This window comes from Rhinoraja longicauda, chromosome 22 (assembly GCF_053455715.1).
Source record: "Rhinoraja longicauda isolate Sanriku21f chromosome 22, sRhiLon1.1, whole genome shotgun sequence".
NCBI classification, from domain to species: domain Eukaryota; kingdom Metazoa; phylum Chordata; class Chondrichthyes; order Rajiformes; family Arhynchobatidae; genus Rhinoraja; species Rhinoraja longicauda.
Genome location: NC_135974.1, coordinates 4993845 through 5017662, shown reverse-complemented (window position 1 = coordinate 5017662; position 23818 = coordinate 4993845). Strand labels below are relative to the sequence as shown.

General features: G+C 41.1%; 1 protein-coding gene across 2 annotated transcripts in view; it reads left to right on the top strand.

The window, feature by feature from the left end:
* gnas (GNAS complex locus) overlaps positions 1–23818 on the top strand; it is a 246870-nt gene that overhangs the window by 178306 nt on the left and 44746 nt on the right. For both annotated transcript variants that reach the window (XM_078418648.1, XM_078418649.1), the window contains exon 5: positions 12658–12755. In XM_078418648.1, the coding sequence (XP_078274774.1) occupies positions 12658–12755 (98 nt within the window). The remainder of the gene's footprint in view (positions 1–12657; positions 12756–23818) is intronic.

Here is a 23818-nt window from a genome sequence, read left to right as displayed (position 1 = left end):
TATACTTCATGTCCTGTTCAATGAAGGCAATCATACTGTGGACTTTCTTTATCTCTCTATCTACTTGTGTTGCCACTTCTTGGGAGCTGTGGACTTGAACCTCAAGATCCCTGTGTACAACAGTGCTGTTAAAGGTCTTACCATTAGCTCTTACATTACATTGAACCTCCTAAAATGTGAAACCTCGCACTTGCTTGGTTTAAACTCCATCTGCCATTTCTCTGCACATTTCTGTAGCTGGTCCATCATGTCCATTACCTTGCCCATCTCCTGTGACTCTACACACAGATGATCAGTCCCATTTCTGAGAGGCCCTATTCTCTCTCTAGTTACCCTTTTTCACAATGTACTTACAAAATCTCTTTGGATTCTCTTAATCTTATCTGTTTTCAAATTCACAAATTCCACCCTGTGACACTATGATAGTCCCAGTTTATATTTGGAAAGTATTCATGGCCCCCCCTTTTGCCTCCCTGATTTTTTGTTTGTTCCTCAATCCCTACATTCCACCTGGGATACACATTATCATCTGTCTATATCTGACATATGCCTATTTTTTCTTGACCTGAACCTCAATTTCTCTTGTCATCTGGGATTCCTTACTCCCATTTGCTTGGGCCTTCACTCTAACAGGAATATGTGGACCCTGCAACTCTCACTGTCTAACTTTTAAAGGCTTCCCACTTGCTGGGCATCCTTTTGCCCACAAACTACCCCAATCAACGTTAGCAAGTTCCTGTCTAAGACCATCAAAGTTGCCCTTGCCCCAATGCAGAACTTTAACTTGTGGTTCAGCTTTGCTTTACCCATAACTATTTTAAAGCTAATAGAACTAATCTCAAAACTCTGGCCCACTGACACCAGTCACTTACCCTGCCCAATTGCCTAAAAGCAGTTAAACATTGTCCTCTCCCATGTAGGGCCCTCTCCCTATTGCCTGAGGAAACTTTCCTGAAACACATTGGACAAATTCCGCCCTGTGACATTATGGTAGTCCCAGTCTATATTTGGAAAGTAAAAGTCCCCTATGACATCCCTGTCAGCCCTGCAGCTGCCTGCAGTCTCCCAGAAATCTAGTTCCTTTAATTACAGTTGATGACTTGGGGGGCTTCTAGTACAATCCAGACAAAGTGATCGTCCTCTTTTTATTGCCCAGCTTCTCCTATGTGGCCTCGCTAGACGATCCTTCAGTAATGTCATCCCGAACTACTACTGTGACATTCATCTTAATCAATAAAGCAACTCCACCGCCTCTTACTCCCTCCCCTATTTCGCCTGCAGCACCTGCATCCTGGAACATTAGGCTGCTAGTCCTGTTCCTCCCTCAGCCAGGTTTCTGTAACAGGCATAACGTGCCAGTTGCATGTACCTGCCCACGCCCTGAGCTCATCTGCCTTGCCTATTAGGCGTCTAGCATTTAAATAAATGCAATTTAATCCAAAATGTGAAATCGTGTTTTAATTAAAGTTGAATAATCAATAATAGGATATATAAGGAAACATGACCTTTTGAAGAAGATTAAGTGCTTTACCTTTAAAAGACAGAAATAAAGAACTGGGAAGGATTTGAAACTGGCAGAAATTGTGTGTGACTTTTGCATGGCTGTGAAGTGGCACAATGCATAAATAGAGAAACTGGGGAAAAATAATATTGGCTGAAAATATTACTGGGAAACTCTTTCATTTTGAATGTGACATGCCAGAAATTGTATAAATTTCTGGAGTATTCGGGATGGGGTTTTGCACACTACCTTTTGAGAATCAACATGGGGACAAGCCCATGTTATACTTGGTAATGAGTAGTGTGTTAGATTTACTCAGCATCCTCGAACTTCATGAATATTTGTCTAACAGCAATCATAGTATTATCGTTCAAGTGTTCGAAATAGATGGAATGGTTATGATGTGTTCTTCAAGGACCAGGACTGGAGCTGAAACTAATCCTGGTATTTATAAACTGTTCACATAGAAAGCCAAGTATTCAAGATTCGTGACCCACAGAACGGCAGACCTATGTGTAGATTTAAAAACTTGAAATTACAATGACATATTACAAGATTAAAACAATAGATAAATCAATGACAAATGCATTTAAATGGAGACAGTAAGAGCTCATCCTCTTTCGACCTAAAAAGAATAACACATCATTTCTGAAGGATGAAAAGTTTGAAGCAGTACAGGAACTGTACATCATTGAAATGATTGGATAGATTCCAAAATGATCAGAAAAGCTAATGGAATGTTGAACATTTCATCTTGAGGAAGGGACTACATGGAGGAACCTCCAATGATCAATTGGAAAGCCCAAGTTAGACCACATCTCAGCACATAATCATAGGAAAAGTATATTGACCGGGAAGGGAGTATGCAGGAGTAACTCAGCGGGCCAGCATTGTTGGAGAACATGGATAGGTTCTATGTTCCATCTATCCATGGTCTCCATGAATCCTGAGTTATTCCAGCAATTTGTCTTTTTTGTAAACCAGCATCTGTAGTTCCTCGTTTATGCACAAACTGGGGTTCCAGACTGTGGATGACGAAATCTCGTCCAAAAGACTTGTTTTTTGTATGACAAATAAAGGTAATTCTGATTCTGAATTCTGATTCTAAAAAAGCAATCTTCAAAAGAACCCCAAAATAATACCTTTTTGCCTCATAAAACCCATCTGTGACCAAAGATAAGCACATAAAGCTGGAATAACTCGGCGGGACAGGCAGCATCTCTGGAGAGAAGGAATGGGTGACATTTCAGGTCGAGACCCTTCTTCAGACAAGTTAGGGATAAGGGAAATCAGAGATATAGATGATGTAGAGAGATAAAGAACAATGAATGAAAGATATGCAAAAAAAGTAATGATGATAAAGGAAACAGGCCATTGTTAGTTGTTTGTTGGCTGAAAAAGAGAAGCTAGTGCGACTTGGGTGGGGGGGAGGAGTAGAAAGAGAGAGGGAATGCCAGGGTTACTTGAAGTTAGAGAAATCAATATTCATACCAGTGGGCTGTAAGCTGCCCAAGCGAAATATGAGATGCTATTCCGCCAATTTGCGTTTAGCCTCACTCTGACAATGGAGGAGACCTAGGACAGAAAGGTCTGTGTGGGAATGGGAAGGAGAATTAAAGTGTTTAGCAACCAGTAGATCGGGTAGGTTCAGGGAGACTGAGCGAAGGTGTTCAGCGAAATGATCACCCAGTCTACGTTTGGTCTCGCCGATTTATAAGAGTTTACATCGTGAACAATGGATGCAGTAGATGAGGTTGGAGGGGGTGCAAGTGAACCTCTGCCTAACCTGAAAGGACTGTCGGGGTACCTGGACAGGGTAGAGGGAGGAGGTATAGGGACAGGTATTGCATCTTCTGTGGTTACATGGGAAGGTACCTGGGGAGGGGGTTGTTTGGGTGGGAAGGGATGAGTTGACCAGGAAGTTGCAGAGGGAACAGTCTCTGTGGAAGGCAGAAAGCGGTGGAGATGGGAAACTGTGGCTTGTGGAGGGATCCCGTTGGAGGTGGCGAAAATGTCAGAGGATTATGTGTTGTATGCGTCGGCTGATGGGATGAAAGGTAAGGACTAGGGGGACTCAGTCTCTGTTGCTACTAGGGGGAGGGGGGGGCAAGGGCGGAGCTGCGGGGTACCGAGGAGACACGAGTGAGGGCCTCGTCTATGATGGGAGAGGGGATCCCCTGTTTCCTAAAGAATGAGGACACTTCGGATGTCCTACCTCACCTTGGGCACAGATGCGGCATTGAAGGAGGAATAGGAGTCGGGGGTAGAGTCTTTGCAGGAAGCAGGGTGGGAAAAAGTGTAGCCAAGATAGTGTGGGAGTCAGTGGGTTTGTAATAGACGTCAGTCGATGGTCTATTTCCTGTGATGGGAGACTGTGAGATCAAGGAAGGGGAGGGAGGTGTCGGAGATGGTCCAAGTAAATTTGAGTGCAGGATGGAAATTTGTTGTGAAGTTGATGAAGTTCATGAGTTCTGCATGGGTGCAGGAGGTACACCGATGCAGTCTTCAATGTAATGGAGATAGAGTTCGGGGATAGGACCAGCATACACCTGGAACAGGGATTGTTCAACGTACCCTACTAAGAGGCAGGCATAGCTGGGGCCCATGTGGGTGCCCATAGCTGCGCCTTGGACTTGGAGGAAGTGGGAGGAGTCGAAGGGGAAGTTGTTAAGGGTGAGGACCAGCTCCGCTAGGGCGAGTAGTGTGTTAGTAGAGGGGAACTGGATGGTTCTGTGGTCGAGGCTGAGGACTTTAAGGTCTTCCTGGTGGGGGATGGTGGTGTAGAGTGACTGAACGTTCATAGTAAACATGAGGGAATGGGGGCTCGGAAAGCGGAAGTGATGAAGGGCATGTGAGGTATCCTGGACATAGGTTGGGAGAGATTGGACCAGGGGGGGTAGGATGGAGTAAAAGATTTTGCATAGATTTAGCAGAATCTCATCTATGACCAAATAGGTTTCCCCAAGTTTTCAACCTTGTGACCAATTATGTTTATTTGTTTGCTTCAGAAGCTTCACTGACCTAATTACCATTGACAATACTAATAATGTGATTAATTAGTTTTTAGCTGCATTCAGCACTTCAATTGTTGAAGTAATTCAGTTTAATATCCAACTTGTTCTGTAAAAATTCTGTCCGACTAAATGCCTACAAATGTTTGGGTCAGCAGTGGCAAAATGGGGACACCCTGGGCATTTGAAGTACTGCGTAAACTTCTGGTTGTCACACCAGAGGAAGAGTGTGTGTTGAAAAGAGTGCGGAGGAGACTTATCAGGAAGTTTCCTGGATTGAAGGACTTTAGTTATGGAGAAAGATTGGATCGACTCTTCTTTCCCTTGAAGTGAAGGAAGCTAAAGGGTAACCAAATAGAAGTATATAGGATTATTATAGGCATAGATACAGTAGTCAAAATCTTTTTCCCATGGTAGGGGTACCAAAACAAGAGAACATGAGTTTGAGATGAGAGGAAGGACTGAAACTAAAACGAGAAAAGGGTAGAAGGATACAGGTGTAATGAGGACAAATAAATTAGAGTGGATGATCAAAAAAAGGTTGGTTTGGCTGTGGTCGGTAGAAGGACCCCTAAAGGACCCCTTTCTACATAAGTTATAGGACATTCAGCACTTCAACTGTAATACGAACTGTCCTCGGTCTTTCCCAAGTTCCTTAATCTTTATGTCTTTGTGATAAAAACAGAGGCAAAATATTAACTGAGGACCTTGACACTCTCATACACAGCTGATCATTTTGGTTTGTAAGGGACCCTATTCTCCCTCTATTTCCGTTTTTCCCAGTATATTTGTTAAATATTTTTGGTCTCTTTAACCTTGTTTGTTAGAGCTATTTTATGCCCCATTTTTGCCCCCCTGATTGCTCTCAATCCCCTATTGTCCAGGAATTTTGCTGATCTCCGCTGCCTATACCTGACCCCTATTTCCTGACCAGAGCTTAAATTTCTCTCGGGAGCCAGGGTTTCTTACTACAACTGCCTTGCTCTGCATCAAACATCAAAGTTGCATTTTGTGGCACTGCAAAACTGGTGGGGCTTTTGAAGTGCGATACAAATGATACTTTGTATATTTTTTTAAATGTGATATTTCAGTTGGTTTATTTCCTGTGTCAAAGCACTATTTGCTAAAGTTTTTTGCTTGGTCCTTGAAGAATTGAAGGGTATCCTACATACTATGAATGCTTGGTTGCTGTATGACCCTAAACTTTGTCTTTAATAATTTAATTGTCTCAAAATATGCTTCATGAACCTCGAGGAACTATGCATGAACTAAAAACTGGACAGTGTCATTTGTAAGGATAGAAAACACATCAATAATGTTCTCAAAGCCTGTTTGTGGTTGATCGAAAACAGAAGAGTATGTTCTTGGAAGGTACCAGTCTATGCAGCAACAGTAGAAAGCGGGCAAAAATGGTAGAAAAACATGCCATGTCCCATACCACCTGTGGCAGTGTCTGTTGGAGCCTACGTGGGCATCACCAGCCACAGAACTGAAGGGGAGGCAAATTACATGAGCGACTGCCGAGGAAGATCACACATATATAGTGGGCATTTGGTCACATACAGGCCAGATTAGGATTTAAGATTCCATTCTGCAAAGAAAGCCAATTGTTTTCAAAGCAGTCTTTCAGTTTTTGTTGTTACTTTATCGGACATTAGTTTCCAATTAACAAGATCTATGTGATTCACTATTTCAGCTTACAAATATAGGAAATTAATTTGTGAAGTCTTGATTATTGGTCCAGTAACTTATATGTTACTGTGTCGATGTTTGTGTTTTTCCAAACTTAATTCGTCATAGGTATTTAATTCTGAGTATTAGAACCCCTTTGGTGCTTCACTAAATGAATTTAATTTAAAAAATCCAAGATCGCATGAGCAGAAGAGGGAGAATTGGAGCCAAGTCTGCTTCTATCTTTGGAGAATGATTTTTTAATGTTCAGGGGACTCCAACCTAGCTTATTCTTATTCACAGCAAGCCAGGTCGACTGTACTTCTAAAACAAAAACATTGAAAGAGTTTGCAAATTCAGCCAAAACTTATGATAGTGTGCCTTAATGACTACAGTCCAGTGACTCTGATATCCGCCATCATGAAGTGCTTTAAAAGACTGATGATAGCACACATTAACTCCAGCCTTCCAGAACAGCCTTGATCCTCTGCAGTTTGCCTGCCATCACAACAGGTCCACAACAGACGCCATCCCCCTGGCCCTTAACTCATTTCTGAAACACTAGACAAGACACCTATGTCAAACTCCTATTTATCAAATACTAGACCAAGTGGACCCGTTGGGTCCAAACCTCTCTTGCATTGGTGCAGCACCCCCCTTCACCCCTCTCCCATCCCTCCCCACCCCCCGACCCCATCCCCATCACCTATCCCCCTCCCTCCTTTCTCTCCCTTCCCCTTCACCTCTCCCCATCCCCTTCACCTCTCCCCATCCCCTTCACCTCTCCCCATCCCCTTCACCTCTCCCCATCCCCTTCACCACTACCCATCCCCTCCCCTTCACCCCTCCCCTTCACCTCTCCCTCCCCCCATCCTCCCTCCCTCCATCCTACCTCCCTCCCTCCCCCCTCCCTCCCTCCCCCCTCCCTCCCCCTCCCTCCCAGCCCCCTCCTCCCGCTCCACCCCTCCCCTCCCGCCCCCCTCGGCCCAACCGTAGAGCCGTTGCCAGGCGGGGAGTGCCCCCGTGGCCGTGTGCCAGCAAGGGGGGGAGAGGGAAAAAGCAGTGTTGTCGGCCCCGTTTCTCCTGCGGAGCTGAAGCATCTCCTGCAGATCGGTTGCAATCTACAAGTTTGCAGATGACACGATTGCGATGGGCTGGAGCGTGAAAAATTACGAGATGGAGTACAGGAATGCAATAAAGAACCTATTAACGTGGTGTCAGGACAACCTCAATGTCAGCAAAATGAAGCAGCTAGTTATCGACCTTGGGAAGCGTGATGGAGTACATGCCTCAATCAGCATCAATGGTACTGAAGTGGAAATGGTTGAGAGCTTCAAGTTCCTTTGTATAAATATTACCAACGATCTTTCGTGGACCAATCACATTGAAGTGACAGCAGGAAGGCGCACCAACACACCTGCTTCCTCAGGAGACTGAGGAAATTTGGCACATCTCCAATGACTCTAACAGACTTTGACAACTACATCATAGCTTGATTTGGGAACAGCTCTGCCCAAAACCGCAAGAAATTGCAGAGTTGTGGATTTAGCTTAGTTTATCTCACAGACCAGGGCGCCCTACCACTGATTCCATCTACAATTCCTCATTTCTACATGCTGCCTCAGAAAAGCAGCCAACATAATCCCACCTCAGGATGTCCCGATTTGTCCCACCTCCTTCACCCTGCTGCAGTCAGGTAGAAGATAAAGAAGCTTGGAAGAGAACACCACCAGACCTTGGAACAGCATCTACTCCTTTGTATCAGGCTTCTGAACTGTCCTTCCAAAAGCTCGGGTACAGTGTGATCGAAGGATTCTACCTTGTTGCGAACATCGTACTTTGTCTCTGAAATTGGTATGATATACTAAGAACTATATTCTGAACTCTATCTGCCATTCATTAGTTTGGCTTGATTGTATTTATGTATTTGTATTTATGTATTTATTGTATTTATTTATTTATTGAATTGTATAGCCTGCAAACCAATCTTTTCACTGTACCACTGTCAGTGGCCGGGTGCTCTGGCCAGTAATAAACTGGGCTGAATCCACACGACAATAATAACCTGGAACCTAAACCTGTTGCAAAGGTATTTCGTATCTCTTGTACATTGTAGTGAGAAGTATTTTTCCTTGGCAAAATGCAAATAGCTGGAGAAACTCAGCAGGTTGAGCAGCATCAGTGGGAAATGGGAGATGGGGCAGAGGAGTTGTCAACATTTTGGGTCGAACTCTGAAACATCAACATTTCTTTCCTTTGCCCCCAATATACTTTGCGCAACCCACCAGGTGCTCCAGAAGTTTGTTTTTTGCTCCAGATTCTAGCATCTGCAGTCTTTATTCATGGGGGCTGCTCTGTTTTTTGTTGGTAGCATAGTTGCCTCTAATTAGAGGAGTGTCTTACGGAGGGAATTCTGGAGATGTTGCTTTGCAAATGAGATGACAATCAATACTCTTGGCTGGCTGGAAAGGATTCCCTGCCACAGCGTAATAAAACAGAAATATTTTCTTCATGACTTGACCGATACTTATCACTAAAACATCACTAAAATCAATTGATTAATCATTATCACATTGTTTGCAGGAGTCTGCTGTGTGTAAATTGCCTTCTGTGTTTCATATGACAGTGACTGTAATAACCTGAGGCTATGTAATGCACTGTATAAAAGCAATTTCTCACCTTGTGTTTCTCAATAAAACTCTTTAACTCCGATCATTTGGATATCTCTTGTTTACCGAGTTTTTATGTTAGTATAGAGATACAGCATGGATCCCCGCACACTAACACTATCCCACACAAACTAAGGACAATTTACAATTTTACCAAGCCAATTAGTCTACAAACCAGTACGTCTTGAGTGAAACCGGAGTTCCCTGAGAAAACCCACGCAGGTCACAGGGAGAACGTATAAACTCCGTACAGACAGCACCTGTAGTCAGGATTGAACCCAGGTCTCTGACGCTGTCAGGCAGCAACACTACTGCCCCTCTGAAATGAAGGAAAATGTTTAGTTATGAATTACATTTCGATAACCCCATTTATTCGATAACCCCATTTATTCTTCAGACATTTGATTCTTTTAAAACTTAAAACAATTCTGAAGGAGCCCATTTGGACTGTGGCAACTGTGAGGTTTTACACTTTGGGAGGTCAAATGCAAGTAGGAAGATGTATTCCTCGAGCCTACAAAGGCATTATCAGAACTATGCAGGAAGGAGGCCAAAGATTGAAAGGTCCAGGATAGGAATTAAAATAATAACAGGTGACTTAAAGTTCAAAATCACCATTGCAGCTTGAACAGAAGTGTTCTGCAAATTGTTCACCTTGCCTGCAATTTGTTGTTCTTGCAGAACAAGAGCTAAGGAGAGCTCTTAGTGAGCATCAGTTGCATGTGATATATTTAAGATTGTCTTTCAGAATTATTTCAGCACCATTACAAAATTACTTTCTCCTTTTATGTATAAATTTTAGTGTAAGACAGTTGGCATCAGTGAAAAGAAATGATTAAGGTGACTTTCGGGTAAGTTAACAATGTATGGCTGAAAGGCTAGCTTTGGTGCACATGTTGTGAGATCTGTCATTGTGCTCTACCTCTGACATAGCAGAGAGGATCTCGCTAGTTGACTTGGTGGTAGTTGGATGCGTCAAGTTAAGGCAGAGAGTGACAAATGTTTAAACTACAAGAGATCTGAGGGGTACGGTGTGTGGGGGAAATGGGAGTTGAGACCTGATAGGTAGGATCAGCCATGATTTCATTGAATGCCAGCAGAGACAATGCTTGAAAAGCCATTTCAATAGTTCAATAGTCCTTTATTATCATGTGTACCCTAAGGTACAATGAAATTTGATTTACCATACAGTCGCACCAAAAAAAGCAACAAGACACAATATTACATAAAAATTAAACATAAACAGCCACCACTGCGGCCTGTGAGAATCCCTAGGCACACAGCAAAAGCGGAGACCCACAGGCATCAGTCCAATGTCTGGGCCACACACAAGCTCTTCACTGTGATGTGACCAGAGGTGCACCGACCGCTTGTCGCTCTCTCTGCAGTCCCTGTCTGCCCGAACAGTGAAAAAGCCGTCCGCATTCGCACCAAACTCCAGGATGTGGCGCGATGTCTCTGCAAACACAGAAACCACCGCACTCACGGCAATCCCTCCAAATCCTCACCAGCGCTGGCAGCATCCATCTTGCTTTCGGTGACCTCGCACTCTTCACTGTGATGGAAGGCAAATAACTTTTATCTTCCTCCTTTTCTCCCGCGGTCGGGGTGATCAAAACATCTGCAGTTGCGGCGATCGAAGCTTCCCCGCAACGGGGCGATTGAGGCTCCTGTGATCGGGGCAGTTGAAGCTCCTGCGGTTGGAGTTCCCGAAATCGATCCCTAACAAAGGGACCGCCAGCTCCACAAAATTAGGCCGCAGTGCGGACTTAGATAAGATGGGAAAAAGCTGCATCTCCGGGGGAAGAGATAAAAAAAAAGTTTCCCCACCACAGCCCCCACATAATACAAAAACTAAAGATCAACGAAAACATACAAATAAAACGGACTAAAAACAACAAAGAAGAAGCAGAAAGGGACAAGACAGGCTGCTGGCAAGGCTGCCTCTCATGGCGCCACCTGGTGGTCATTTTGCTGCTTCTATACCTATTTGTTATACTTATGAGTCATGGGGAAATTCCTGGAAGTATCTGTAAATGATCCCTACTAGTTTCCAAGAAAAATGACCAAGATAAGATATTTAATTTTGCCACAGCAGCAATTCTGTGCTATTTGTAAACCTTTTAATAATCTCACTGAATTAAATTGAGAAAGCAACTTGGCAAGTTCAAACAAAGGGAGTGGTGCAGAGTGTGAAAAAAACAAGTTCTGTAAGTTCAGACCGTAGTAGTTTGGAGTCTAAAAATGTGCTTGTTTGGTCAAAAAGCAACTATCCCTCAGCCCCAAACTATCCCCATCCCCCCTGACCTCCCCCTTTCCGATACAGAATGGTCTGTCCTCAATGGAGGCCTCAATTTGTTCCTCTCTGCCTCACCTCAACTGGTTCAGGGTCTGCCTCCTTCCGTTGCCTCTGCCTCTGTGCTTTTTTCTACGGGAAGGAGTCCTCACCACCCAGTGACGACGACTCCTATCTCCATCGGTCCCCCTCCTCTTAGACTCCCCGGACAGACTTCTACCCTCATTAGATTTAATTTCTAACTGTCGGTGTGACATCAACCACCTTAACGTATTCCTTCGTTATCATTTCATTCCCAGCCAACAATGGACCATTGTGGGCTCCTCCTTTCCTGAGTCATCGACAAAGGCTCTGTTATTCCGTACCTTCCCATACCTCTAGTTTTCCCCTCCCTGACTCATAGTCTGATGAAGGGACTCGACCCGAAACGTCACCTATTCCTTTTCTCCAGAGATGCTGCCAGACACGCTGAGTTACTCCAGCATTTTGTGTCTATGATTTTAGGTAAGTTGTACTATCAAACTCAAAACGTCAATCATAATTAATTGTATTTTGTCAGAGATCATTATTGATTTAATTGGAAATAATGGATTAACAAATTTAATCAAAGTGATTGGAATTCAATATGTTTGCGTGTGCTTATAATGGACATGTCTCATTGGAGTTGTTCATTGTGATTTAGATTGTCAATTTCTGTATTCCCCACCTCAAAAAGTGTGACGTTAGACACAAAAAGCTGGAGTAACTCAGCGGATCAAACAGCACCTGAAAAAGGAAGGAGAAAAGGAATAGGCGATGTTTCGGGTCGAGACCCTTCTTCAGACAGAGTCTGGGGAAAAGGAAACGCGAGATATAGACGGTGATACAGAGTGATATAGAACAATTGAATGAAAGATATGGAAAAAGGGAAAGATGATAAAGGAATCCGGCTGTTGTTAGTTGTGGGCTAGGTGGAAATGAGTACAGACAATGAAACTCACTAGGACGACATTGAGAATGACTAGGGTGGGGGAGAGACGGAGAGAGGGGATGCAAGGGTTACTTGATGTTAGAGAAATCAATATTCATATTGCTGGGTTGTAAGCTGCCCAAGTGAACTATGAGGTGCTTGTTCCTCCAATTTATGTTGGGCCTCACTCTGACAGAAAGGTCAGTTTAGGAATGGGAGGGCGGTTTGTCAGAAAGGGAGGGGGAACAGTGCTTTTGTACCCTTTCCAGAACCTTGCTGATCTTTTCATGATTTACAATCTTGCTTTGCTTTTTGTTGATTTTCTGTATTTACTTTGTTGTTTTGGCTTTATGTATTCTCAGTACATGGATTATGATTTGGTCAATTTTGGTTATATAATAATATATGAATAGTCTGAAGTCGTATGATTATGTTGACCCTGCTTCGTTTATACTAGTCTCTAAACCAGTACATGGTATTCCTTCAAATGTGCTTTAAATTGTTCTTGAAATTTGATTTCTACTCCTCGATTTTAACCAATTTTAAATGTTTTGTTTTAGGAATTCTATGAACATGCAAACATTCTCTGGCAGGATGAAGGTGTGAAAGCATGCTATGAAAGGTCAAATGAGTATCAACTTATTGACTGTGCACATTAGTAAGTACCTTTTTAGTTTTTTTAAATAAATTAAATGGCTAGGAACAACAATTAACGAGAGTAAGAATATCAAATTCAGCAGACCTGTTTTATATGTTATGCAGAGTTTTTGTTAATGATTGTTGACATTGATTCTAAAGCAAAACTAAAATGTGCTTTTAATTGAAGTTAATTAGTTGAAGATGCTGAGCCATAGAGTTCTATTGCAAGATGCTAACAAAAAGACACATAGGCTTTCTATTTAAAAATGCACACAAAGTTTGAAGCATTCTAGAAACGCCATCTTGCTTTTGAATGACGATTTTTGAGAATAATAATTGGGGAAAGCTTAATCCACATATTAGTGGTTCATTCAACTTCATAAAATTAATTTATAAAACCAATTGAGCTGCAAATTTGATTACAACATTAAAAACATCACCTACATGGCACAGAATACAGTACAAGCCCAACAAGCTGCATATTGCCAGAAGCCTGAAATAAAAACATAAAATGGTTGGCAGACTTGTGTCAGTGCAGCGTAGGTTCACGAGATTGACCCCTGGGATGGCGGGACTGACATATGAGGAAAGATTGAAAAGACTAGGCTTGTATTCACTGGAGTTTAGAAGGATGAAAGGGGATCTTATAGAAACATATAAAATTATAAAAGGACTGGACAAGCTAGATGCAGGAAAAATGTTCCCAATGTTAGGCGAGTCCAGAACCAGGGGCCACAGTCTTAGAATAAAGGGGATGCCATTTAAAACTGAGGTGAGAAAAAACTTTTTCGCCCAGAGAATTGTGAATTTGTGGAATTCTCTGCCACAGAGGGCAGTGGAAGCCAAATCACTGGATGGATTTAAGAGAGAGTTAGATAGAGCTCTAGGGGCTAGTGGAATCAAGGGATATGGGGAGAAGGCAGGCATGTGTTATTGATTGGGGACGATCAGCCATGATCACAATGAATGGCGGTGCTCGCTCGAAGGGCCAAATGGCCTCCTCCTGCACCTATTTTCTATGTTTCTATTTGTCAGGTAACATCTTAAAAGGGAAGGAATTCCATTTCATTTATGTTAATTTTTCATCGGAATTCAAAGCTCACTGCATCACGATGCAGAAACAGTTGGTGTTTCTTGAAATTACAGGAACAGCATGAGGCCAAATGCACAGATGTGGGAGCAGGGAGGGAGAATGGAAATAACCAACAAACTGGATGCTCAGTCCACCATTCTTGCAGACTGCACAAAGGTGTTCTGCTAAAGTTACTAAATTTGTGAGGTTTCACCAGGTTTGGAGAACACCATATAATGAGCAACAAATCGGTCCTCGTTAACCAATCTGATCTCCCGCTTAGCACTTCAATTCCCCCTCCCATTCCCAGTCTGACCTTTCTGTCATGGGCCTCCTCCAGTGCCATAGTGAGGCCCACTGAAAATTGGAGGAACAGCACCTGATATTTCGCCTGGGCAGCTTGCAGCCCAGTGGTATGAACATTGACTTCTCCAACTTTAGATAGTTCCTCTGTCCCTCTCTTCCCCCCCTCCTTCCCAGATCTCCCTCTATCTTCCTGTCTCCACCTATATCCTTCCTTTGTCCCGACCCCCTGACATCAGTCTGAAGAAGGGTCTCGACCCGAAACGTCGCCCATTCCTTCTCTCCTGATATGCTGCCTGACCTGCTGAGTTACTCCAGCATTTTGTGAACAAATCCTAAATATCCCTATACCCTAGAAGTGCAAGTAAATGGCTGCTTTATCTGAAAATAATGTTTTGGAGAATAAATGAATTGGGGAGAAAGATCTAAAAGGATAGCTATTGCTCTCTTGCAGTTGCATGGAAAAATGTAATTAGTAGGAAAGGTGTTTAATTATGACGATGGAAGGATAACATAAAACACTATAGAGATGTCTCTCTCTTTGAATACTGAAAGGGGAGGTATGGGTCACATGTAACTGGACATGGCATCACATTGGAAGTGTCTGACGTTCATAAACAGATGTTGGATGTGGCAAAGATAATCAAAAGGAAACCCATCCTTGAACTTGGTGGGGAGCATTTGTGCAAGAAGTGAACAGCCATGTTAATTGTGCTGGAGCAAAAACCGCAGTAAATCAAAAGTAAAACCTATTGTAAAGATAAATAGAATAGAAAGGTGTCCACGTGGGCAACTAGGCTGGAGCATGTGCAGTCAAAGTGTCTGTGGGGAAAGTGGGACAGTGGTTGCTAATCTATCCCTGAAAATTGAAGATCGAGATGGAGGATATGAAAGTTTAGTGTCGATAGGTGCTTGACATTAAGTACATTTGCTCTGCTGAAGGGTGTGTGTTTCTATGTATAGGTTCATAGAATGATACTGCATGAAACAGGCCCTTCGGCTCAACTCATCTGTAGCTTTTTGGGCCCCTCTCAGTTATCATGGCAGCTTGTTTTCCTACCATTCTATGTGGAAAAACCTGTCCCTCGTCCCTTTTAAATCTTTTCCCTATTTCTTAAACTTATGCTCTCTAGTTAGCTCCCTTGCCATGGGAAAAAGATTACCTATCCTATTCGTACCTTTGACAATTTTATAAACCTCTATTTATCTAAGTATAAATACAGTAAAATGTATTCCTCATTTTTCTTGGTCTTCAAGACTATTCTGTTGAGCAAAACCATTTCTAAAGCCACTCCTTTAGAATTTAAAGCAGCAATTATTTTCAGAATAGGTTATTTTATCATAGGAATAACTGGAAACATGTATACAACAAATCTGTGCAGATATTTTTTGAAATTGCCATTAAAAGCTGAGTTTCCAACATTTCCGGCTCTTGACACAATAATGTTTGTAGTCATCCCATGTCATTGACTGGGTTCTTGTGAATGTCATGGTTTCGAATGACCTTGGAGTGGGGATTGATTTAGGGGTGCTGCCCAAGGTCCTACAGTTGGAGTGCAGACGAGAATTTATTCCAGAAATACATAATCAAGAGAGGAAGAGCCTTTTACAATCCTGTGAACCAGAAGGGCTGGTAGATACACTTAGCAAATTTTTGGAGTGATTGTGTAGAATATTAGCTGAGTAATTAAGTCATTTTGGTGTTGTAAGTAGAGTTTAACAGATTGCTGGCATGATCAGTAGAGGTTTGCGCAAAAGACTTCTGTTAAAGTTAAGTTCACAGAAGCATTAGAATAAGCTGCTTTTGTTTCAATTTCAAACATCATATAATTTGACCTTTTCAGTAACACATCTCCGAATGAAATTCCTCTGAAGGCATATTGCATTTGTCCAAATTAATCATTTATATTTATAATTTATAAAATAGCATAACAACCATTGAAATCTGTTCAGATCATTAAAGTATTCTTGTGTATATTTTCCAACTACAACATTTTCAGTTTTCATTCTTGACATACTTTAATCAACATTATTTATATAGTAGTCACAAAATGCGGGAGTAACTCAGCGGGACAGGCAGCATGTCTGGAGAGAAGGAATGGGTGACGTTTCAGGTTGAGACCCTTCTTCATACTGATGGTTCTCGACCCGAAAAGTCACCCGTTCCTTTTCTCCAGAGATGCTTTTCTCCAGAGATGCTGCCTGTCCCGCTGAGTTATTCCAGCATTTTGTGTCTACCTTTGATTTAAGCCAGCATCTGCAGTTCTTTTGTACACATTATTTATATAGTCTCCTGTCTTGAGTTAATTTCTTGCCCTCTAATTGCATTTGAATCAACTCTTTTGAAAATAATGCCATCGTTAATTTAAATAATCTCAGGATCCGTCCTGTCAATTTCACTCAGAATTTTGCATGTTTCAAAAAGGTCACCTCTCATTCTTCAACACTCCACTGAATATTACCCCAGCCTGCTGCCCCTTTCTTCATATGTCAATCCCTCCAGCAGTGGTGCCATTTTAGTGAACCTTGTGCGAACTTGGTTGGCTGTAAAGACTTACAATATACACACACACACACACATACACACACATACACACACACACACACACACACACACACACACACACACACACGCACACACATGTGCACACACATATATAGTGTAAGTCTTTATTTATATATATATCTATTTCTATAAACACAGATTTTCCAGCACCCTCGATATCAGAGCCTTTCTGGATTATCTATTTTTCTGGACCAATAGAGGTCATGTGACAACAAAAGGACAATACACCCCTGGCCTGCTAAAAACACCCCTCCCATGTCTCTAAAGCATCATGGAATGCCTGAAACTTAAATAAAACTAATATCAAATGTAAACTAAATGTGAATGGAATGACCTGCCGATCCATCCCCTGATCGCACCGTCGCCTCAGCTTCCGACCCCATGCCTGACTCACAAAGTGCTTCTTCACGCTCAGCTGTTGTTACGGCTCACATTGTAGCCCCTGGGAAAATCGCTTTCTTCAGGTCAGAACTTGCATCAAAACTTTTCTATTCTTATACTCCCTCCTCCATGCTTTCTATTAGACGTGCTAATTATTTGCTGTATCATTTTATCCAAACTTTATTTTGTACTAGTAAGCCATTTCTCAATCCATGCCAATACATCATCACCAACCCCATGTGCTCTTCGTGTTGCTTTTTATCCACCTTGTTTGTTTCATCCTTTGAGAATTTTAGCAAATCTGTTTGATTTTCCATTGCTTAACACTCCAAGGATGTTAATTCAAGCTTAACTGTTGGTTCGTAAAAAGCTCTTAAAAAGAGGTCCAGTGGAGGAGAAAGTGGGATAACATAGAACTAGAGTGAATGTGTGAAGGATGGTTGGTGCGGACTCTGGGCCGAAAAGCCTGATTCCGTGCTGTATCTCTAACCTAAACTAATCTTTAAAAAACGTAAACCTTTTCTAACTGCCTTGATGCCACTTCCTTTATAGGTTCTAGTATTTTTCCTGGTTTTGATGTCAAACTAATGGTTTGGTAGTTCTGCCTTTTCTCTTTCCCTGAAATAGTGATGCTACGTTTGATACTTCCTAAGGCCACTTCTTTCAAAATCATGGGATACAAGTTTTCAGGTTTTTAGAATTTATTGTCTTTCAGTCACTTTAATTTTTCCAAAAAATTCTTAACAATGCTAATTTTTTTGAGCTTCTTAAGTATTTTCAGGAGAAATTTTGTGGCATCTGCCATGAAGAAAGGCACGCAGGATTCGGATAGTGAGTCCCTTGAACCTGCTGAGCCATTTTCTCATCTCTTTTTGAAATGGGTGACTCTTATTTCTGAAACAGCTCCCTAGTTCTCGAATCTCCCACAAGAGGAAACATCATCTTAGCATCCACCCTATCAATCATGCTCAGAATCTCACATGATTCATTAGTTTATTCTTCCAAGCTGCTGATTGTACATGTGGCCATTCTTAATGTTTCTTCATATATCATCCCTTTCATTCGGGGGAGTCAATCTACTCAACATTCCATGCACTGCTTCCAATGTAAATGTAAGACCAAAATAGTATGAAAGAATCCAGATAAAGTCTCACTATCACCGTACGAACTTTTAGCAAAATTCCCCATCCTTTATACTCTGCAATAAAGGCCAGCATTTCCTCCAAAGTGGATAACCTGATATTTCTCGTGCATTATACTCCATCTGCCGACATCTTGGTTCTTGGTCCTCCAAAATATTCCAAATGGAATTTAAACTGGAGGTGGATCTTCTCCACTCATAACCTGCAGGATACACAAATAAATTGCTAAATACTGTAGCATATGTTAATTGTCTTGGCTCTACCTAAATTAAGTTTCCTAATAACCCTCCTTACGGTGTCATATTTTAGGGTAAGTCTTCGAGGGGCATACGCTGAAGCACATAGATGGGATCTAGTCTGATCTTAATCTGCAAGATCTGGATCACCTAATTGCTTTTTCACCTGTTATGGTGAAATTGTTACTGCAGTTAAACTCTGGTGATGGGCTATCCAATTGTTCGGAATCCAAATGCTTTTGTACCTGGCTCGCTCGTTAGTCAGGCGCGCTTGGCTGGGTATGTGGTTGAGGTTAGGAATGTAAGTAAGTTTGCGGCTAGAGCCGGGGTCTAGAATGGTCGTATGTTTTAACGCGTTCTGTCCTGACAAGTTGAAATCTAAAGTTGAAACGCACCAGACTTTATTTTTGTCCAGATTATGGAATACTTGTAGCTTTCTTGACTCAACATTAATAGATCTGATCTGATTTGCCACCAAATTAGTTTGATACTTTCAAGTAACTGTTTTACTGCAATGTTACGACTCCTAGACTTGTTACCTTGTATCATCATTCCCTTTTTGACATTTAGTCTCCTACCTTCCACTCAAATCATGATCCTTGTGCCTTTTTTTTTAATCTTCTCATCCCATTCTTTGTATCTTGAAACTGGTTTATCAACTAATCCAGAGTAGATTTAAAAAAAAATCATTGACCTGAAATATTAGTTTTTCAGTCTATTTCTGTCTCCACATATGCTGAATATCTTGCTGAATGTTTTCAGCATTTTCTATTTGTTTTTGACTGTTGAAATTTGTTTTTCTTATGCGAGTTCAGTTATTTGTGTCTACTTTCAGAGCTACATTAAATTCAAATTGGTGAACATGTAGAAGGGCCATGTGATTAATCATACTCATCAAATATAATGCCTGTTAATACCATGCATTGGAAATGGTGACTTTGTTAATGATTGAATGTTTTCATTAATTCCTTCTTAGCATTCCTGATTGAATGTTGTTCCATAATGTAGGATTTTTACTTCAAACTTAGAAAAATGTTTAAGATATATTTTGTTAAGTATAATGGAAAAATTAGTTTTTAATTTTCTCTGCAAATGAAATAGAATCTGATCATCTTTAAAGAATCCGTTACTTTCTTTGAGACATTCAAAAGGCTAAATGAATAATGGTGCAGGAAACAAATTTAATCTCTTGCTGCAAATGAAAAGATTGTGCTGTAAAACTATGTACAGCATTTAGTAACATCTCTTTTGAAATGAACTTTTATCTTAGAAATCTACTCAATATTTGTAATACTCAATGAAGGATAGCATTGGGAATTAAGTTTATCCTCCCGTATGTGTTGACATTTATGAAAGAGATAGAAGGAACTATAGTGTGAAAATATATTTCTGATAATCACCATTGTGGCTGAATAAGTTACCTTTTGGGTTGCAATACTTAAGTCCTTCATGTTCAACCTGTGCATGTGTGTCTGCAGCCTGTCAGCTTCAAAATTTTCCTCCAGCAGGGTTCATGGGATCGGATAAAGAAAGCTGAATGTGGTTTCTGGAGTTCAATCTTGTCAGTGCAGGGCACAGCTCAGTAATATAGTTGTTTCAACCATCTTCACCTGCACTGTCACTTACATTATAAGGTCGAACATTATAAAGACTTTGCCGAAATAAAACAAGACCATGTCAGCATTTGGGCATGGAATGAGATATGGAAAATAATATTGACTTGCTTGGTATTAGTGAGCATTTTCAGCAAGAGAGTCTGACTAGCAGCCCATAATATTTAATGACATGACCACTGGAGTCCTCTAAATATTCTGGGGATTACCTTTTGAACAGAAATTTAACTGGACCAGTCACACCGATTATGGTTTCAAGACTAGTCAGAGGCTGATTACCTTACCTCCTGACTGCTCAAACAAGTTGCGAGTGTTCTGGATTATTCTGTATTTGCTGGATCAATGAAGTTCCATCAACACTAAAGTCATAGTTGTACAGCATAGAAACAGGCCCTTGAGGTCAACTTGTTCATGCTGACTAAGGTGGTCTTCCTGTGAGCTGATGCTATTTGCCTGCCTTTGGCCCTTGTCCCTCCAAACCTTTCCTATCCAAATATCTTTACAAATGTCTTTTAAACATTGTAATTGTACCCACCTCCATGACTTTCTCTGGCAGTTCTTTCCATATACCCAGTAAGTGTGGAAAAGTTGCCTCTCAGGTCCACTTTAAATCTCTCACCTCTCACCTTAAACTTATGTTCTCTGGTTTCAGACTCCCCAACCCTGGAAAAAGACAGTGACAATCCATTTTACCTAAGCCTCTCATAATTTTGTAAATCTCTACAAGGCCATCCACAGATTCCTTTGCAAATCCAAGTTCGAGGCAAGGTACCCATATGCATGGTACCCTTTCCGTTTTCTAAAGCGTTCAATTCTTCCGGCACTGGATCATAGTTGCTGCAGTTGTAAAATGATTAGTAATTGCTCTTCAAGCCTTCTCTAAACATCTTCTGAACTAGTGCCCTCTGCAATTTGAAAGGGCAACAGTAGTAGATTTGTGGGAATACAAAGAACAACTTCTCCTCATCAAACACTATCTTGACTTGGAGATACATCTATCATTGGGACTTGGTTCTGAAACTCAACGTTCCGTGTGGTCTGCATGATGGAATGGAAAGATGTCAACTTAATGTCATAAATTTGGTGCATTTGGAACTTGATTATGTTTCAAGGTGAAGATGTTCAAACATTCCTAATTGTGTGTTTTTCAGAAGAATTTGATTTTACATTAAATATCTCTGATTCTTGTCTACTGAATTAAGATTAAGTACACAAATTGCATCACTCCTGCCATTACTAATATGAACTGAAGTTGAAAGCATTGATATTCCATCATATGGTATATATCCTTAGTTATGTCTAATATGATGGAATTACTTTACTGTTTTGTAGGATCTTGCATTGATTAGCACTCGTAATTTTAGAACAGAAATTTACGACTAATGTGCTGACAGGCTAAAGTGTGCATCTTTGTGCTCCACATCCTCAAATGCCCAATTGGTATCAGGGAATCAGGGAATATCCCATTGTTCTTAAAATTAAATAAGACTGCTGGTGTGGTATCCATAGAGAAAAATGAATTGAATTGTATAGTGCAATCCACAAAAGCTGGGGAGGTATGCTTATCATCCAGTGCAACAGTGAAGCAATATGACTTAGTGATCAAAGTTGACTATAACATTGTTTCTGTATCAGGACTGGCCAATTTTGAAGTAGTTCATTCATCTTTAATATAGATGCAGCTTTCTTTACTAACAAGCATGACTTGAGCATGTTGTTCAGCTCTGTTTTACTAATCCATCAACAGGATTGCTTCATCAAAAGCCTAACATCAACACAGCACGGGCATTGCCATCTCAATACTATCCCCTTTGTTCTATCCATCCCTATCCTACCCTCTGCAACTTTAATCTGACTTGTTTTTTCTGAAGAAGGGTCTCGAGCCGAAACGTCATCAATTCCTTCTCTCCAGAGATGCTGCCTGACCCGCTGGGTTACTCCAGCATTTTGTGTCTACCTTTGTTTTTTCTCTCTTCTGATTTTGCTGAAGGATCCTTGATCTGAAACATTACCTGTTTCTCTTTCCACAGATGCTGCCTTACCTGCTGTATGTTTCATTCACTTCCTGCTTTAATTTCAGATTTTAAGCATTTGTGCATATTTGTCTTCCTAATGACCATTTAAACTAAAATATTGAGTAAAATCCATTTTTTTGTACTGCTGGTATGCAACGAGGCAGTGGGAAATCTCTATTTTGTTTATTCAGATTATTGAACATCTTAAGTCGATGCTTTTAAGTTATCACTGTCCTAATTAATCAGAGTCCTCAAAATATGTGCCTATCGAATGTAAGTGGTGGTGGATATTGAAAGTTGTGATAAAACATGCATTTTAATACCAAGTTTGCAACATTTCATTGTTTTTTTTATTTTTGCATATTGTTTTCTTGGTTTAATGCTATTGGCAAAAGTAATAGTTTTACCCACACATTTGTTATTTTATGTTCTCCCGAACAAACAGCATTTATTTTATTTAAGTTGGCTTCACAGAAATGCTATTGATACGCTAGAGACATTATACAAGGCAGAATTCTAATTTGAATATGACACATAAGCCAAGTTCTCTGCACCATTTCTGGGCAGAGCATCTTACTGTGCAAGTAGGAGCTTATATCCTAATTTTTTTTGCTTAATACGTGTTAATTTCTTCAAGATCCAGACCTGAAAGTATCACTCTCACTTTAGGTAACTACAAAGCCCTCCACCTTCTTCCCTCCTCTTCTACTGACATTCCTTCCTCTAACTTCACAATTTGAAATCCTTCAATCATTTTGTCTCGCCTTGCACATACTGTCTTTTCATTTCTTCCCTTTGTCCTACCATCTGCCTATCAACCCCCCCCCCCCCCCCCCCCATATCTGTACCTACCTATTATTTTCCAGGCTTTGTCTTACCCCTCCTTTCTTCCAGCCTTCTTCCCTCCTTTCACCCACCACAATGAGAAGAAAGACCCCAAACCGAAACCATCTATCCATGCTCTCCAGAGGTGCTGCCTACCCACCAGTACTTTGTGTATTTTTTTTCAGTGTCACTTTAAAGTGGTTTAACCTATCTAATGGCAAAAGGAATCAAGGCGGAGTTGATAGACATGTATGAGAGAGAATCAATTTTAGGGGTACTGAGAAATAAAGTGATAATGGGACTGATGTGGTTGCACCCAGATTGACAACTCCTATGCCATTATAAGAATAATTCAGAAGCCGGTTAAGCCATCTGTAGATGATTTGTAAGTAAATAAAGCATTCAATCACCGTAAACAATCGTCAATGAATTCTGTTTACGATGGCATATATACTAATTTGGGATCTTCAACTTCTTAGCAGCCCTTGGATCATTTCATAATTTTTAATCTTGTAGCCCAAGTAAAATGAATGTAAGTTTCCTATATTTTGAATGACGAATGAATCTAGTAAGTTGGCATGCATGACAAAGTGTATTTTCTCAAATGTTGCAACCCTAAATGTGTGAATTGTGGAACTTACCGAGAGAAGTTTTGGCAATGCCAATGGGGTGAAAAGCACAAGAAAATTCTGATATTGGAATCTTGATCAAAACACAAAGTTATGGAGGAACTTAGCAGGTCAGGCAACTACTGGGAAGGGAATGGACAATCTGAAGAAAAGTCCTAACCCGAAACATCGTCTATCATTCTTTGCGCAGATGCTGCCTGACCCACTAAGTTCCTCCAGCACTTCATTTTTTGTATTGTGAAAACTGTTGAGGGTAGATGAAAATCTGGGTCCAAATGGGCTCAAAGTGCCTGCAAGTTA